Genomic DNA, 15,766 nt, shown 5'->3' with positions numbered 1-15,766 from the left:
TCAGGGCCAGGGCGCTCCTGTGGCGGGTTACTCATTTACAGCGCTAACCCCGCAGACGGCAGGCGAGGGAACTGCCCTGATGTCACGCCTAATGTCTTTTCCTTATGGGTAGCCATTGTTTTGGGGGGGGATTTTTGGGCCATTAAAAAGTACTTTTTTGGCGCTCGAACGTAGATCTTTTTTAAACTGTTACTGCCTTGCGTCACAAAGCCTTTTTAAAGCACCTTTCATAGAAAATTGCCACATCCTTCCCTCTGCTGTGTTCAGGCATGTTTTCCATAGGTTATTTTAATCTTATGAGTCAGCCTTGCCTGTCACTACTACCTCTCTGATTTTTCCGAGAATCCTGAAGTCATCTTTAGGAGGCTGAGGCCTAAATATTGCTCTTCTAGGTCATGTACCATCTGCGTAGAAGGCATGCATCTCTTGCCTCCAGCCCACAAAGCGATCCCTCTGAAGGAGTGGTTTTGCAGTCTGGGGTTTCGCAGCCCTCTTCTGCTCAGGTTTCTATCTGTCTGAGTCTCCAGGTTGTTTATTTTCCTCTTTGGCAGCACCCAGTGGTTAGCAAGTCTACGACGAACGGAAGGCTGTGCCTCTTTTCAGCTGGTTGCAAACAATGGAGAGCGAACTGGTGCATAACAGTTGTGTCAGCTGCGGCCTTTCAAACCTTGCTTTTATTTCTCATAGATTCAGGAGTTTCTTTTCAGTTTGGTTGCATCTGCTTTCTATATAACAAGGGCCTTAAGGGCAACAAGAAAGAGAGATCCGAGTCTGAATTTTGCTCCCTGTAACAGCGGCTAGGTGACATGTGAGGAAAAACTTTCCTCCTCTCCCTCAATTTATTTTTTTAACGACAGCTGGAATCCCAAACTGGGTTTGCATGGAGTGAGGTGCTCCACGTTGTAATTAACACTGCTTCAGAGTGAAAGTACTGGAACTATAATCAGCTCGTAGCCAGTTGCAGAGGAAAGTGATTGCGCGCAGGCTGGAGGCCCCGGGTCGTTGGCGTGCGGGCGAAAGGGAGGTGGGGTGCGGGATCCCAGTTTTTTGGCAGGCCCTGCAGCAGGCTGTCCCGCAGAGGGCAGCAGCAGGCAGTAAGAGCTCCTGCCTCATCAACCCGGGTTTAGCAAACGCTCTTGCTGCCTGCACAGCCGAGGTGAATTGCAAAACAGGCAAAGTCCCCCTCAGTCGGGGAGGGAATTGGCCTTGCAGGAGCAGCCGGGTCGCCTGGGAGAGGGGTTTTCCGCCCATCAGGTGGTCTTCAGCCAGCCAGAACCGCCTGGTCAGCCTCACTCTGTCCCAACTTTTGTTTGGTTTCTCTGCCTCGTGTGTTTATGCGAACGCTGCGATGTTTTTCAGATGCGCTTGTGTGTGGCAGTGAGAGCTTTTGTGTGCTTCCTGCCGGGTCGCTGGCTCTGGCCCGTGACGTGAAGTTGCCTTTCCCCTGTCACATTCCTCTTTCCTTGGCACGGCGTTCTGCCAGAGACCTTTCACTTTCCTGAAGCTTGGTACTGCGGTCTTTTGTTCCCTTCTCTTGTTTTCCTGCTCTGGCTGACTGCAGCAGCCAGTTCCCAGGGTTTTGGCTCAGTTTTACCACTGCTGCTTTCTCTTGGAACAGGGCTGACAGCACCTCTCCTGACATCACCTTGGACCACGCACTTCTTACGCAATCCCCTGGATTTGCAGCCCTGCCATTCCCTGACCTTGGCTAATCTTCCTTTCGCAATACTTTTTAAGTACTTTTCCCAGCGGAGGGTTGCAATTAGAGAAGCAAGATAGAGTTGCATACTTCTCTAGAGGGAGAGCAGGTTTGAGCTCCTTTAATCTAATAGGAAATGTCTCCTTCCCTTTCATATGCAGCACTTTCTTGTGGTATGCAATCATTCACCAGGATTGCTCCTTTCCATTTCTTTCCCTTTTCACTGTAGGAAGACCTGTCCCGGATGATCAAAGGCATCTCTCTACAACTACAGGAGCAGAATGAGGAAACAGGATGCTGGATAAGGGATCAGAAAACCTGCAGGCTAGATCTCTGCAATTAAGTATGTCTCCGAGCAAGACTCAAGGAAATGCACAGCTCTGCTCGCTCCCTCAGTTTCCCTGGTTGTTAGTGTGGGGAAAATTGCACTTGCTTCATTTGGGGAATTGCCTTGACCCCTGTATACTAAATTTCCTTTCCGTGTTGGTGCTGTCATTAGAGCAACTGGCTCAGCGAGAAAGGCAAGTGAGAGAAGCAGAGGTAGAAGTGAGCTGTGCAGCTTCTTGCTTCCTTGTGTTCGAGCCTTCCAGACTGGGCAGCTCAAGGGGTGTCTTGATCCCTCGACTGAGCGAGCAGCAGTGCTCCCCTGGCCAGTGCAGGGACTGGCAGTGCCTCGTTAGCCCCTGGGGAAGGCTCACCTGCATTTGCTGTTGCTGATAGAGTCTTCCCAAGAGAACCCTGGCCAGTCAGAGGATGCTCTGAAAACAAGTAGGTAAAGATGTATCTGCTTGGCAGCAGGTAAAGATGAAAGAAAACCGACAGGACAGAAGCCCTAGTCATGGCCATGGCTTGGAGGCTGATAGTTTATGTATCTGGCTAAGCCAAAAACAGAGCTGGGAGAGGAAGACCTGCCAGGTTGGAAAGCGCTGCTTAAATTTATGGGGCTGAAGCGAGCATCAAAGGCCCCGAGCCCGCAAGGGGGAGCCTCGATGAAGTCATTCACTGCACGGCTGATGAGATCAGCTCCAGGCTGGAACAGATCCGCTACCGATACTGTGAACTCGGGATTCAGATGTCGAGAGGGGCACTTGAAAAGGTGAACAGATTCATCCGTTCTTGCTCTAACCCTGACTTGCTGCGTAATCGCTAGCAGAGGGAAGGGGCATCGTTCGAAAGCACAAGTATTGGGGAAAAAAATGGTTTAAGAGTCTGGATTTTGCTAAGTTACAGTTCGGCTCTAAAGAACAGCAGGAGGCAGAAAGAGAAGGAAAATCCTATTGCAAAGGCATTTTTCATGGGCATCCGAACATGATCTGAGCAGAGATTGGCGACACGAAACTAAGCATCCTGGAGCAAATCAGGGAGCCCAGCTGCAGCAAATCCCCAAGCCTGGATGATGAATACATCCCTGCATTGCGGCGACAACGAAGTGTGACTTTAGTGAAGCGTTTGCCGGGGATGTTTAGCGTAGCAGCCGCCCCGGGGAGCTCAGAGACGCAGCCGTGTGCAGCCTCTCTTTTACAACGCGGCGCAGGGAGGAGGCATTCCCCGCTGCGGGGTGCCCCGGCACCAAATGCACGTGCTCTCGGCTGTGCAGCTGGCTCAGGTTTGGCAGCTGCTGAGGTGGAATAGATGGGGTTTGGCCCAGCCTTGAAAATCCCCCATTGCCAGTGATCCTGCTTTGGCTGCAGCTGCCTCAGGTTCCCTAGGAAACTTCAGTGCTGGCTGAAGTCCGGACTGTGAAACGGCAGGAGGAGGCAGCCTGGCAGCTCTCTCCCTTCAGCCCGGCAGCTCGGTCTTTGCCCCTTGGCACTGCAGGCAGCTTCAGCCCCGCTTTTGGCGGCAGCGAGGAGCAGCAGGGCGGAGTGAACCCAGTGCCAGGGCACGGCAGACGTGGGGTTAGGAATAAAAAGAAAACCGTGACCCAGGAGGAGAAGGGAGACACAGAGTCTGCATATGCAGATTTCCCGAGGGTGGACCTGGCCTTTTGTAGGCTCCTTTCTAGTCCCTCTGGCTTTGTCTGTCTTAGTAAACACAACAGGAGCAGGGCCAGGCCCCAGCGCGGCCTCGGGACGATGGCTCACGCTGTGCCGTTGATAGCACCCACCCTGGCCTGGTTTTGGGCTGTGCCAGCTAGCAGTGACACAGCGCCCAGGAGACACGGCTGGGGGACAGGGCGGGTTGGGGACTGTTCCCCAAAGAGCCTCGGTGCCGCCGAGCGTTTAACCCCAGGGATGGGAGCTGTGCCCTGCTCCTTGCTTTTGGGGCCAAGAGCAAAGCAGCTGCACTCTGTAAACCCAGGTCCCTCTGAAGGCAGGCTTTTGAAGTGCAGTCCCCTGCAGTCTGCATATTTATCCCCCTCATTTTCCACTTTTTCCCTCTCTGAAGGTGGGAAATGTCGCGCAGCAGGTTGTAGGGGAGTGTGTGGGGCGGGAATGTGTGCGCCAGACCGAAACTGGGGAACTCTGTCTGCTGGGCACGGCTGAACACAGGGTTGTGAGTCAGCCTCCTACACCCCGCGCTGTGGGTCACTGGCCACATTCTGACCTCATGCCTTGTGGGGTGGGAGAGATGCTGTGAGGCAACGTTGCCCAGGTGCATGAGGTCATGGGGGCGTGGGGGCCAGCTGCTGGATGCGGGGGGTCAGACAGGCCTGGGCGCACAGACACGTTGAATTTGCCCCCCTGGCTCTCCTGCCTCAGGCTGGCAACACGAGGAGCCCATCGTGCTGCCCACGGAGCACACGATTCTGCAGGAGCTTCCCGTGCACGCATACCTCCGTCCTGTTTCCCCCGCCACCCCAAACTACGTCAGGTTTGGGAGCTCACCCGGGGAGCAGAACAGGGGCAGAGCTCGTGTATCCCCCATTTAATGCGCTGCTGATGGATGAGTCCCCCAGCCAGGAGAAAGATCAAGTACACGCCTCCGGGTGCATCCGAACGGCCTCTGCCTTGTCTCTGCCTGGAGGGGCTGCATTCAAGCGACACGCTGCTGTTCCCCTCAGCCCAGTGGGCATTTTGAAGGCACTGTCCACGTTCTGGGTCTCACCACAACCACGTTGCACCTTTGCCGTCCCCTTCCCCTGTGCAGGAGGAGGAGATGCTCTCGGCAGAGGCTGCTCCTCTTTCCACCTCCCTCCTCGCACCAAGTAGCTTTGCAACTTGGGTAACTCGCCTCCCTGTAGCGGTGCTCTGGCTGGGTTTTGGGAGGAAGATGTACGCTGGGAGTCGATGGGGTTGAAAGCAACCGTGTCGCAGCATAGCTTAAGGGTGGGCTACGAGACCCCCAGCTGTCCTCTAGCTGCTGTGCTGCCCCTGCAGCTGGCCAGCAGCTCGCTGGTGTCCAGAGCAGAGGGTAGGAACACTTCAGCTCATCCCGAGCTGGGTCTCTGGGGAGCTGCATCTCTGCTGCAGCTGTGCAGGAAAGATTCCCACCCCTTTCCTAATGAGACTGAGTGAGTAATAGAGATGTTCCTCAGGGACGGTGTTGTAAGGAGCGCTACGTGCATGTTCAGGACAAGAGAGCAGGTCTCCACTAGCTTTTCCCTGCTGTTGTGCAGCAGACGTTGATGCGTGTCCCATCTTGACAGAAGAGATAAGCTATCTCTGTGTGGATAGGAACTTGCCTGGCAGTTGCAGCTAGGGGTCTTCCTTGCATTGTTCTTATCAGATCTCCTGGCTTGGCAAGTCTGTTTGTTGCGGGGTGAACGGTGTTTGGGGCTATTCAAACTGGGATATGATAAGATTTGTCTGGTGTGAGTCGTGTTCAAAGCATTTAGTTTGTAATACCCCTCTCCGGAACAAGCATTCACTATCCAGGAATCTGACTGCAATTAAAGCTGGGTGTCTGCTTCGGGCTCTTGGGGGGGAGCAGCGTGAAGAAACCTGGGGGCAGGCACAAAGACAGCCAGGTTCTTTCCCCCGGGTGTGTTGCCAGTAGTGGGGAAAAGAAGGACAGCAGGAGAAGACACAAACTGGAGGGAAGGGAAAGTGATCCAGAGAGAACAGCCTAGAGCATGACTGCTGGGAATGCAAAATAAACATCCAGTGTGGTCAAGTGAGGGCTTAGGTACTACCGGCTGCGTGGCATGGGTCAGAAACAGCAGAGGCTCACAGGAGCAGTCCGGAGGAGGGGACAGGATGCCCTTATGGGACTGGTCAGCAAAACAGGGTGTTCTCAAACACACGGGGTGTCCCTTAGTGCCCAGTATAGTGCTGGAAAGGGAGATGAGGCGTCCCGGGTGCTGCCCTGCTCCCTGCGGTAGCATGTGGACAGTGCCATGCCCCAGCAGGCTCAGATGCCGGCTTTGAAAGCTCCTTCACCTGATGGCAACTCTAAGCAAGGTTGTGGCTGTAGCTCCTCGCTGGGAAGCAGGGAAAACGTAAATTAGCATTCCTCATGCTGGTGAGAGTTGGGATCTCTTCTGCACTTTGGTTGTCCTTGGAGCTCCTGCAGCAAGTCAGGCTGAGCTCCTTGCCTTGTGGCTTGCTCTGGAAGCGGGGAACGCGGAGAGCTGATTGTGTGGGCCTGGTCTTTTCTTAGGTCTCCTTCAGATGCCTGCAGTTCCCTCTTTAGATGCCCATTTCCTGCACTGAGTCAGTCATTTTGGGATTTGGATTCCTTTTTTTTTGGCAGCTTTTCTTTCCCATTTCCATCTGGTTTGGTTTTTACTGTTTCATTTTGCAAGGCCATCAAAGGGAGTTTGTTCAAGCTGATTTTGGAGCAACTGATAGTTTTGACTTGACAACCCCTTCCTCTGCAGACCTCAGCCATGGCCTTAGATGCAGGGTGGGTCACCCCTTCAGACCCTCTCAAAACTGATGGGTGGTAAGGTGGCTTGCTGCTTCCCGGCAGGGATGAGGGATACTTGGCTTTAGTGACATGAGCATAGGAGAACAGACCTTTTTTCTTTTTTGCTTCCCTTCTTCCCAGCCCACGAGCTGTTAATTCTTGTGGCTTTTCAAAACTTGCTATTTCTCCCTTAGCATTTCTTTTTTTTTTTTTTTTTTTTTTTTTTTTTCCAGTGGATGAGCCACCCTTGGCATCGTGCCTCGTGTGTGTGACTCAGACGGATTCTGCTTGCCTGAAGGATTCCTTCAAGCCTTCGGAGTTGTTCAACCCGCCTGGGCTCAGCGCTGGAACCCGTGAGAAACACACTCAAAGCGAGTCACCCGGTGCCAGCAGCCTTGTTCTCCCTGTGCGGGATGGACCGCTGCATGCGGGGACTCGGCAGCCCCTCTTGCTGCACGCCCTTGCTGTCCTGTGGGGTTGAATCCGGGATGGCTGCTCGGAGCTCAATGGAGGGAGGTCCCCATGGGCCTTTTGTGTATGATGCAACACTACGTTTCTTTTTGCTTCTGAGTTCCAGCCAGCTGGCCTCATGCTGTCTTTGTTGTGGGAAATGGTCCGCTTGAAGTCAGGGGAGTTGGGTTTGGGGCATCTCGGAAAGTCCCCTGGCTTCCACTGTTGGAAGGCGTCTGTTCATTTTGAATGCCTCTGGTTTTCGGACTTAATTGGACCCACCCAAGGGCTAATTTCTTTCAGAGGCATGGAATGCCTCAGTACCTCCTACTGATAGTAGATGGTGTGGTGAGAGATCAGCATCTCTGATACTTGAGCTGCATTGGCCAAGGAAGCCCAATTTCCTTTTAGCTTCTAGGGCAGGTTTGCCAAGCTGGAGTTTTGTTGTTGTTTTTTTTTTTTTTTTTTAAATCTGTCCATGGGAGCTTTAAGATCAGAATCTAAACAAGAAGAGGTTTTTCTGGATGTGAACTTAGGTATCTGTGCCCCAATTTCCCCATGTGCAAGATGAAGGGGCTGCCATCTTCCTTACTTAATGGTAAGATAAAACTGTGGGAGATCTTAAAGTTTTGGTGCAAGATACAAGTGGAGCATAAGACCTCATGGAGCTGATATTTTGTGGAGAGCTATCTGGAAGATCCTTTTCCCGTTAAGCTAATCATATCTCAACCAGCAAGTCAGGATAAAGCTGGGAGATCCCTAAAGTTCAGGAGAGGGAGAAGCCATGAGCCTTCTAGGCATCTTCTCTTTGCCAGTAGGGAAGCTGTCAACACAAGTGCATTTTTAATCTGCAGGCGTGTTTTTGAAAGCCTTTCCCACAACACACATTCCTGGCATGCCCCCATGAGGGAAAAAATTAGAGAAATGAAGGCTGGAAATGGATCTGGGTGGCATGTAATCAGTCCTCTGACCTTCCCCAACCCTTTGCTGGTTTGGTTTGTTTTCCTGCCCCTCGGGCAAGCTGAGGACCCCTAAGATGGGACTCATCTGGCTGCTTGGGTTGATGAAATGTCCCTGATGCCTTATGAGCCAGCTCCCATGCACACGAACTACCTTCCTCCCCTCTCTGTGCACAACTTGTAGCACACGAAAATGTTGTTGCAGACTTCAGAACTGCCCGAGAGAGATGTCCCCTGCAAAGGTATAAGGACATAACTCAGCCCTGGGGATGGAAACCATCCAGCGGAGTGCATTTGAGCTCCCATGGAGATGGGAGATGCCAGTCGCTGTGGCACGACCACCTTTCTGATAGGGTAGGGAGAGAGATGGAGTCTGAGCCATACCCCTCCCGTGTGCTCTTTATCTGCTCCACTGCTTGATGCAGGTTCCCTCTACTGCTGCCTCTAGCCCTGAAGAAAGGTGATTTTTTCCCCTGCATTTTAGCTCTTCAGCTAGCTTTGTCCTTCCTCCTCCTTATTCTCCACATCCTAAGGAAGAGAAATTGTACCCTACAGATGAAGGGGGCTGATGCTGATGGAGAGCCTACTGGAGATGGATGGCCTCTAATCCCTTGTCCCCACGTTCAGAGCAAGGATGCTACTTCCATACTTCCCAAAGGGACTCTGGATGACACACTGTCGGGGAGCTGGGGCATGAGGGTCATGAGATTCACCTCCAGTCCTTTGGTCCTTCCCATTTTAGTTGATCCAAATGCAGAGACTTCAATGCCTTCCCTAGAGGAGCCATCCTGTTCTGCTTAACCTCTTAGGCAGGAGATTAGTGCTTATGGGCACCAGTTTCCTTGTGCTCATCAGTGCCTTGGCTTCTGCTGCATCTCCTGGACAATCCTCTTTTGTACACACCCTCCAGATCCACAGACCTGCTTATCCAGTCTCCTGCTTGCCTCAGTGTTTGGCTGAGGTAAGAACTATTTGTTCTCTGGGTCCTCCTCAGTTAGGGAGCTGGCTGGCTTTCAGGCCGTAGGGATCAGTTGGGTGAAGATTGCAGCACTGTCTGAGCGGCAAACCAACACCTCTTGACTAAAGGGGAAACCAGTCCCATCAAACCTATCTGGGAATTTCTGTGACTGGTAGGTGGAGGACCGAGCAACTCCATCAGGAGGTGATGGAAACCTCTTCTTGGTCCTGTCCTGAGCCCTGGCCTCTGCAAATCCAGAGCTCAGCTTCTTGAAATCCACCCCACAGACCTCTAAGGCAAGGGGCATTCCGCACTAGGCTTCATAAAAGGGGGAAACTGAGGCATAAACGTGGCTTAAACGCAACTGCCAGGAGGAACCACAACCAGGGCCTGGATGAGGTCAGAGAACACGGTTTAAATCAGGTCACTGCTTGATATTTATTGTGTGGAGTTTTCTTTTTTCTTTGCTCCTGCACTGAAATCCTTCCCCAGAGGCTATTCAAGGAAATAAATAGCCAGTGGAAAGGGACAATAGCTTGCTGTGGAGTACAAATTATATGAAGCAGTAGGAAATAATAGCAGAGTGAGCAGCTGCTACTCTGAGAAAGAATGCATGGTTGGTCTCTCCAGCTCCCTTTGCCTTGAGCAGACATCGATGCCCAGTCCATGGCACAGGCTCCCTGGTGCCTTGAGTGCAAAATGGGACAGGCGCCTTTTCCCCTCTGCAGTGTCCTCCTCCGGTGCTGCTGCTTTGCTGTCTAATTAGCACCGAGCTGAAACCGCAGCCATCTGTGGGGGGTGCTAAGGGGATCTCTCTGCTCTTCTTGCAGAGCTTAGTTTGACGCGGGGGCAGCGGCACATGCATCCATGCACCCAGTGTGGCCACTTCACCTTCCCCTCTTCCCTTCTGGACTGAGCGTCCATGTGTGGTGATGACCCGTGTCACTTCTGCAAGGGACTCGTGTCGTCTAGAGGGGACGTGTTGTCTGCCCTCTCCTCTGAGGGCCTTCGAGCCCTTCCTCAGAGCACTGCGGGGAAGGATGGTGGGGACCTTCCCGGTGAGGATTTTGGGGGCTGCCCCCTGCTACAAAAGGCCCTGAGAAACCTCTCACAGCTGGGGCAGTTGGGCTACCTTGGCTGGGAAGTGGGGAAGCCTGTGGTTTTCCTCAGGGCTTCACACCTAGCTGGCTTATCTCCTGCCCGAGTAAGAAAACAAAATAAATACTGCTGCCAGCAATGATGCTGCCGAGGATCTTGGCAGCCTGCTGGGGAGGGTGGCATTCAGTCTGTTCTCAACAGCTGTGTGGGTGCCCTGTGGTAGAGGTGGCAGCTCTAGGCTATGGTATATGAGGTGCTGCTGCCCGGAGCCACCTGAGGGTCCTGAGATCCCATGGGTGCTCCTGGTGGCCTGAGGTTTCCCCAGGACTAGCAGGAAGGTTGGGAAGGACTGTTAAGCCCAAAACCTACCTTATGGAACCTCTGCAGATGGAGATGCCACATTTCATGGGGTGAAAGCACTCTGCAGAGGAACTGCCCTGCCACCCTTCTGGCTGAAAGCTGACATGGTTGCACTGGTCTCTTCCCTCCTTAAAAGATGATTTTTTTTTTTGTTTGTTTGTTTGTTTTCTTCATGTAAAATTGCAGGCCTGCCTGCTCCCTGGTGGAAGATCGCCTTGCCCTCGGGTTGGGCATGGCCCCCACCCTTGTGCCAGTGACTGCTCGTCGGGTCTCTGCTGTCCCAAGGCACCCTCCAGGAACGCAGCAAAGCCTCCTCCGCTGCCAGCGGTGTGAACATGGGTGTCCCACACCAGTACAGGCCAACTGACTGACCTCTGGCCAGGAGGAACATCTGTATAGGTCCCTGGACAGGCACTCCCAGACAGGTACCCTATTATAGGATCATCTCTCTGGGGGGGTGAAGTGTTCCTGGATCCCTTGCACTGCAGCTTCCACAACCATTGCTTATGTTTTCCTCACTGCACAGACCCTCCACCTCCCCTGCAGATCCCCTTTAGCCGGATTTCCTCTTTCTTTGGGATTTACATTCCCGTCATATCACTGTTTCCCCAGGCTTTCTGCTTTGCAGTGTCTGCAGGGAAGTATCAACCTGCCTCCTTCACCCTCCTTTCATCATCCCAATCACCACCTCCAATTGCACTGGAGAATTTAGGCTCTTTTGGGGTCCTGAAAGTCTCAGCCCCTTCCTCTGTGGGGAGCACATACCCCTGCATGAGAGAGGCCATCTGCACAGCGCTGGTTGTCTGACCACGCGGAGCCTCAGCTCCGCAGACGAAGGAAGTCGCCAGCGCTGGCAGAGTTGCTGCCTGGTTTCCCACTATTGTTCCCACTGGCAACTAAAAGGGGGGTGAACGCCCCTGCTGAGCATTGTAGGAGGGGGGTTAATGTTCTCTTGATAAAATCTCACAGCCCCTCTCTGAGCAGCTTGTGCCTCCTTCCTGCCCATCTCCCTCCCTGCATATTCTCACATCTGTGGTACTTGCAGCTCTTGCACATGACTCGGCGCAGATAGTTTTCCCCATCCCTCAGACACATGCTGCTCTCCGTCCTGGGTAGCCTCATGCTCTGCCAGTGGGATTGGTGGATAAATCCCAGGGAGAGTGATGTGTCGGGTCTGTGTGGGAAGTGAGGGCAAGGCTACTCTACGTTGCTGGCCCAGGACCTGGGTCTTGCCTCTGCCACAACATTCCCGTGTCACCTTGACCAGCCACGTAGGACAGAATTGTTCTGACTGAGTTTAGGGTCTGTCTTGGGCTGTAATCTCACAAGCCCGAGAAATGCTTGTTTCTCCCTGACAATTTAAAGTGAGTTCAGCTAACTAACCCTGACGGTGGCTATTCAGTGTCTTTGTACTGCCCCGCTGCAAAGGGACAATGTGAGTTGCTGGAAAGAGAAACCTCTCATAGCCAGTGGGATGCTCTGATATTTTGAGAGGGGGGGCTCTGGGCTATGTGTTCTCCCTGGGATGGCTGTGGGGGAGCAGGGGGATGTGAAGGTATGTGTGGGTGAGACACAGCAGTGTGTTGGGAAACAGACCCAATGCCAGAAACCACCATCCCCAGCACCTGCTCCTGCTGGCTCCACGCTCAGCCCAGGGAGGTTTTACCAACAGTTTCAGTGGCTTCAACAGCAAACAAATTTCCCCAGCCTGCTGGGCTTTATGACCCTCTGCTAATCGGAAACATCTCCAGGGAAGGAGTGCTTATCAGCACTTACCTCTGCTTGCTTCAGGAGGTTTTGGGGAAGGGCAGAAGCTGTCTTCCAGCTGGCTGTGCAGCATCAGGGTGACTGCACTCCGCTGCTCTCTGCAGGGCTTAGGAGCAGGGCTGAGGGACTGCTGGTCTCCTGAGCCTTGGCCTCCTCCTTCTTCTTGCTTTCTCACTGACTTCTGGAGTCTGGTAAAACCCCATCAATTTGTTCAGCCGAATGTCACTGTCTGCTGACTGTTAGCTCTTACCTGGGAAGAAGACAGCAGGGGTGATGCTCCCTTGTGAGGACAAGACTCCTGTGTCTCAGGGTTAGGGAGGATGGGGCTATTGAACCTGAGGTGAATGGCTCCTCAAGCTAAAAGGTTTGTGTCTTGATGGAGCTTGGATGGGAGGTTTCAGAGAGCTCTCATGTATCGCTAGTGCAATCCGCGTGGCGGGGCCTGAATCTAGAGCCACGAGAAGGGAAGGAGCTGGGATGCTGCTGATGTCACTCCTGCAAAGGACTGTTCATGGTTTGTGTCATCTAGAAGGGGATGTGTTGGCTGCCCTCTTCTCCAAGCCTCTTGGAGCCCTTCCTCAAAGCACTGCGGGGGGGGATGGTGGGAGCCATTTTGGGTGTGCTGGTGTGGATTTTGGGGGCTGTGCCCTGCCACAAAAGGAAGGACCTGGGATGCTTCTTTTGGCTGTTGTTGTTTTTGAGCTGTCACATGTAGAAAAGAACCAAACGTGGTGGTCACACCTCCATGGCCAGCTGGGAAGACTCTTGGCCTATGTGGTAGCACCCCTAAGGGCTGTGTATGGTGGTCCCTCCACTGGGAGCCCACCGAGGAGGCTGGGAATTGGTTAAATTTCCCAAAGTCCCTAAGAAGAGGAAGTGCACATAGGGAAGTGAATTTCTTTGGATCAAAGTCTGGCTTAATAGCACTTTGTGGGGCCCTGCAGAGGCGGGAGTGCTGTTAATGTGTAAACCACAAGGACATCTAGGGATGCAACATCTTCCATGTGAAGCATTTCTGAGTTAAACTGCTGGTGGCTCCCTGCCTGGTTACTCTGCCCTCTGAGGAAAATGGCTATAAGGGTAGATGGCTGCTCCTGTCCTCTGTCACCCAGGGTCCCCAGCTCAGCAAGGCTGAGTGAGGGACTGGCAAGCCACAGCCTCCTCTGCTCTCACCACTTGCATTTCTTGGGCTGCAGGCGATGCTGCCCACCAAACCCTGGGTTGTGCCTCTCTGCTTTAACCCTCTTTGTACCACTGCTGTCGTGCTCTCCTTTCCTTCTGCTGAGGACAAGTCTGTTTTCATCTCCTCTCTCTCCGATGTCTTTTCTCTCTTGCGGGCTTCATTCAGCCCACTCTTGCCTCACTGAGTGAGAAGCCTATGCAAGACCTCCAGCATGAATGGGTTTTGACCATGAGAGGAAACCCAGCTGAGAACGATAGATGTTCTCCTGGTTGGGGCACCTTCTCCAAGCAGCAACCTTTCACTTGCAGTGGCAGGGGAGGAATGGCTGAAGGAGCCCCACAGAATATTTTTCTGTCTGCCTTAGGAAACATTTGAAATCTTCAACCTAGATATGAAGACTGGGGACACCCTGAAGATCAAGGGCAAGGTATCACATGATGCTGACACGTAAGTACAAAGAAACCACCTCAACTCGCCTGGACTGAAGGTGGGCTGCAGAGGGAGGTGGTTTTTCAAGGTCGCCAGGAACATAGCTATCTTGAGGGAGCCCCTATGCCACCACCATGCAAACTCCCCTGGTTCCTGAGCAGAATGAGGAAGCAGGAAGGCATTAAGCACCTGCAACGCTGATGGAGGAATTGGGTGCAGAGCCGTGTGTTGGATCTCAGGTCTTCCAAGAGCCTGTCCTGCCCGTGCAGCTGACCTTCCTCTGTTCACCCACAGCTTCAGCATCAATCTTGGCTACAGCTTCTCGGACCTGGCACTTCACTTCAATCCCCGCTTCCATGAGTCTGTCATCGTCTGCAACTCCAGGTGCTCCGATGCCTGGCAGGCAGAGCACCGTGATAACCACCTCTGTTTCTCCAAGGGCTCCACTATCAAGGTGAGGGGCTTGTGCCACCATGGGCTTCTGGGGTGGCTGTGTGGTGGGGCAAAGTCCCTGGTTAGCAGATTCCCATACCCTAGTCCTCTCAGTCCCATCCAGTGCCTCCTGCTCTCTCCCAAGAGGCCCTCATCCTCTGGGGTTTTGGTCCTGATTGCCATTTTCAGTCCTCTTTCAAAACTCCAATGCTTCCTCTGGGAACTTTGTGTGAGCCCTTTGTGTCTCAGACTTCGTAAGTGCTTCTTGGCCCCCATACCTGCCCAGCAGGTGAGTGCACCAGAGGCACATAGGAAGGCGAAGGGAATCTCCAAGAAACAGGATCTTGCTGTTCTCTACCTTTTTTCTCTCCCCAGTTCTCTCCTATGCAAACGCAGGCTTTAAGGCAACCCAGAGTTTGGGGCAATGTCCAAAAACCTCTCCCTCAGCTCTTCTGTCCTCGCTACTCCTGGATCCACGCTGCTGATCTTTCCTCCTTCTCCTGCCAGGGATGCTGTCCTAGTTCCTGTCTCACCCCATCTGGTGTCCCGAGACATTAACAGGGCTGCATTTAGGAGCAGTCCTGTTCCTACTGTGGTAGAGAGGAAACTTGTTTCCTCAGCCACGGCTGGCTCTTGGGGAACAGTGACAGCTTTGGGGAACGATCCCTTTGATTTGCAAAGCTCAGGAATGTGTTCCTGTCCTGTCTGCTTTTGCGTGTTTATCAGCAAAGCTCCTTTTTCCTGGTCACGGTGAGCTGCTGAGGCCTGTTCAGAACAGATCTAAGCCATGTGGTGTATAAACACACGCTTGGGTTTAACTGCTCTGAGTTTACAGTCTGAGTAGCTGAAACAGCCCCAGAAGAGATCCTGTGCCCAGGTCATAGCCTAGATACCAACTTAGACCCTTGATGTCAACTGCTTATTGACATCAACTGCAACCCTCAGCTCAACCCCCAGCATCTTGCTTAAGGCTGTAGGGACCAGGTTTGACCCTCATGTGTAACAATCAGGCCTTTTCTGCCTGGATGCTCATCTCCTAGTGTCCTCTTTGTCGCCAATTCCTGCCCTTCCTCCCCTCTCTTCTCCCAGCTCATCATTGAAATGCTGGCAGACAAATTCCAAGTGAAGCTACAGGATGGGCATAAAGTGGAGTTCCCCAATCGACACGGCTACAAGAAGATCAGCTACATGAGCGTCAAGGGAGGCTTTAGAGTCACCTCCTTCAAGCTGGACTGATGAGTGTCACTTCCTAGCTGTAATAAAAACCAAGCAGTGGGAGACTGCTTGCTCCAGCTGCTTTGGCTTCTGCGAGCTCTTTGCCTCTGCGACTCTGTGAGAGACATCGAGAAAGCCCAAGGTTTTTCCACCAACAGGAAAGGAGCCCTTGTTGGATGGAAATAGCTCCCAGATAACACCAGGTGCTTGTCCAGGTCACGCCAGGATGAACGGAAAGTAGGTAGGGCAAAGCAGGCGGTGGGTGGGGTTCCCGAGGAGGAGGTCACTTATGTGATTGCTCAGGGAATGGTGGTGTAATCTCATCACAATGCGCCATTTCTTCCTGCACCAGTTTTTGGGACGGAGGGAGGGAGGAGGGGGAAAGGGAATAAAAGTACAGAGGGGAGCAATGTGGCATTCAGTGC

The 15,766-nt window shown here is 52.9% G+C and overlaps 1 protein-coding gene across 3 annotated transcripts; it reads left to right on the top strand.

Annotated features, from left to right (window-relative positions):
- Window positions 1-6,509: 6,509 nt before the first annotated feature.
- LGALS2 (galectin 2) lies at window positions 6,510-15,418 on the top strand. 3 transcript variants are annotated; one of them, XM_042792562.1, is made up of 5 exons: window positions 6,510-6,526; window positions 9,688-10,740; window positions 13,630-13,712; window positions 13,989-14,148; window positions 15,216-15,418. In XM_042792562.1, exons 3-5 carry the CDS (start codon window positions 13,657-13,659, stop codon window positions 15,360-15,362), a joined length of 363 nt encoding a protein of 120 aa, XP_042648496.1. In that variant the 5' UTR covers window positions 6,510-6,526; window positions 9,688-10,740; window positions 13,630-13,656; the 3' UTR covers window positions 15,363-15,418. The 3 variants fall into 3 exon arrangements, with proteins under 3 accessions (XP_042648496.1, XP_042648495.1, XP_009971868.2); XM_042792561.1 differs by lacking the exon at window positions 6,510-6,526 and having other exon boundaries at window positions 8,883-10,740; XM_009973566.2 differs by lacking the exons at window positions 6,510-6,526; window positions 9,688-10,740 and adding an exon at window positions 12,616-13,162.
- Window positions 15,419-15,766: the final 348 nt, after the last annotated feature.

Source organism: Tyto alba, unplaced genomic scaffold (assembly GCF_018691265.1).
Source record: "Tyto alba isolate M040663 unplaced genomic scaffold, T.alba_DEE_v4.0 Super-Scaffold_2, whole genome shotgun sequence".
Lineage (NCBI taxonomy): Eukaryota > Metazoa > Chordata > Aves > Strigiformes > Tytonidae > Tyto > Tyto alba.
The sequence above is the reverse complement of the archived record's forward strand: the minus strand, read 5'-3'. Positions and strand labels throughout refer to the sequence as shown.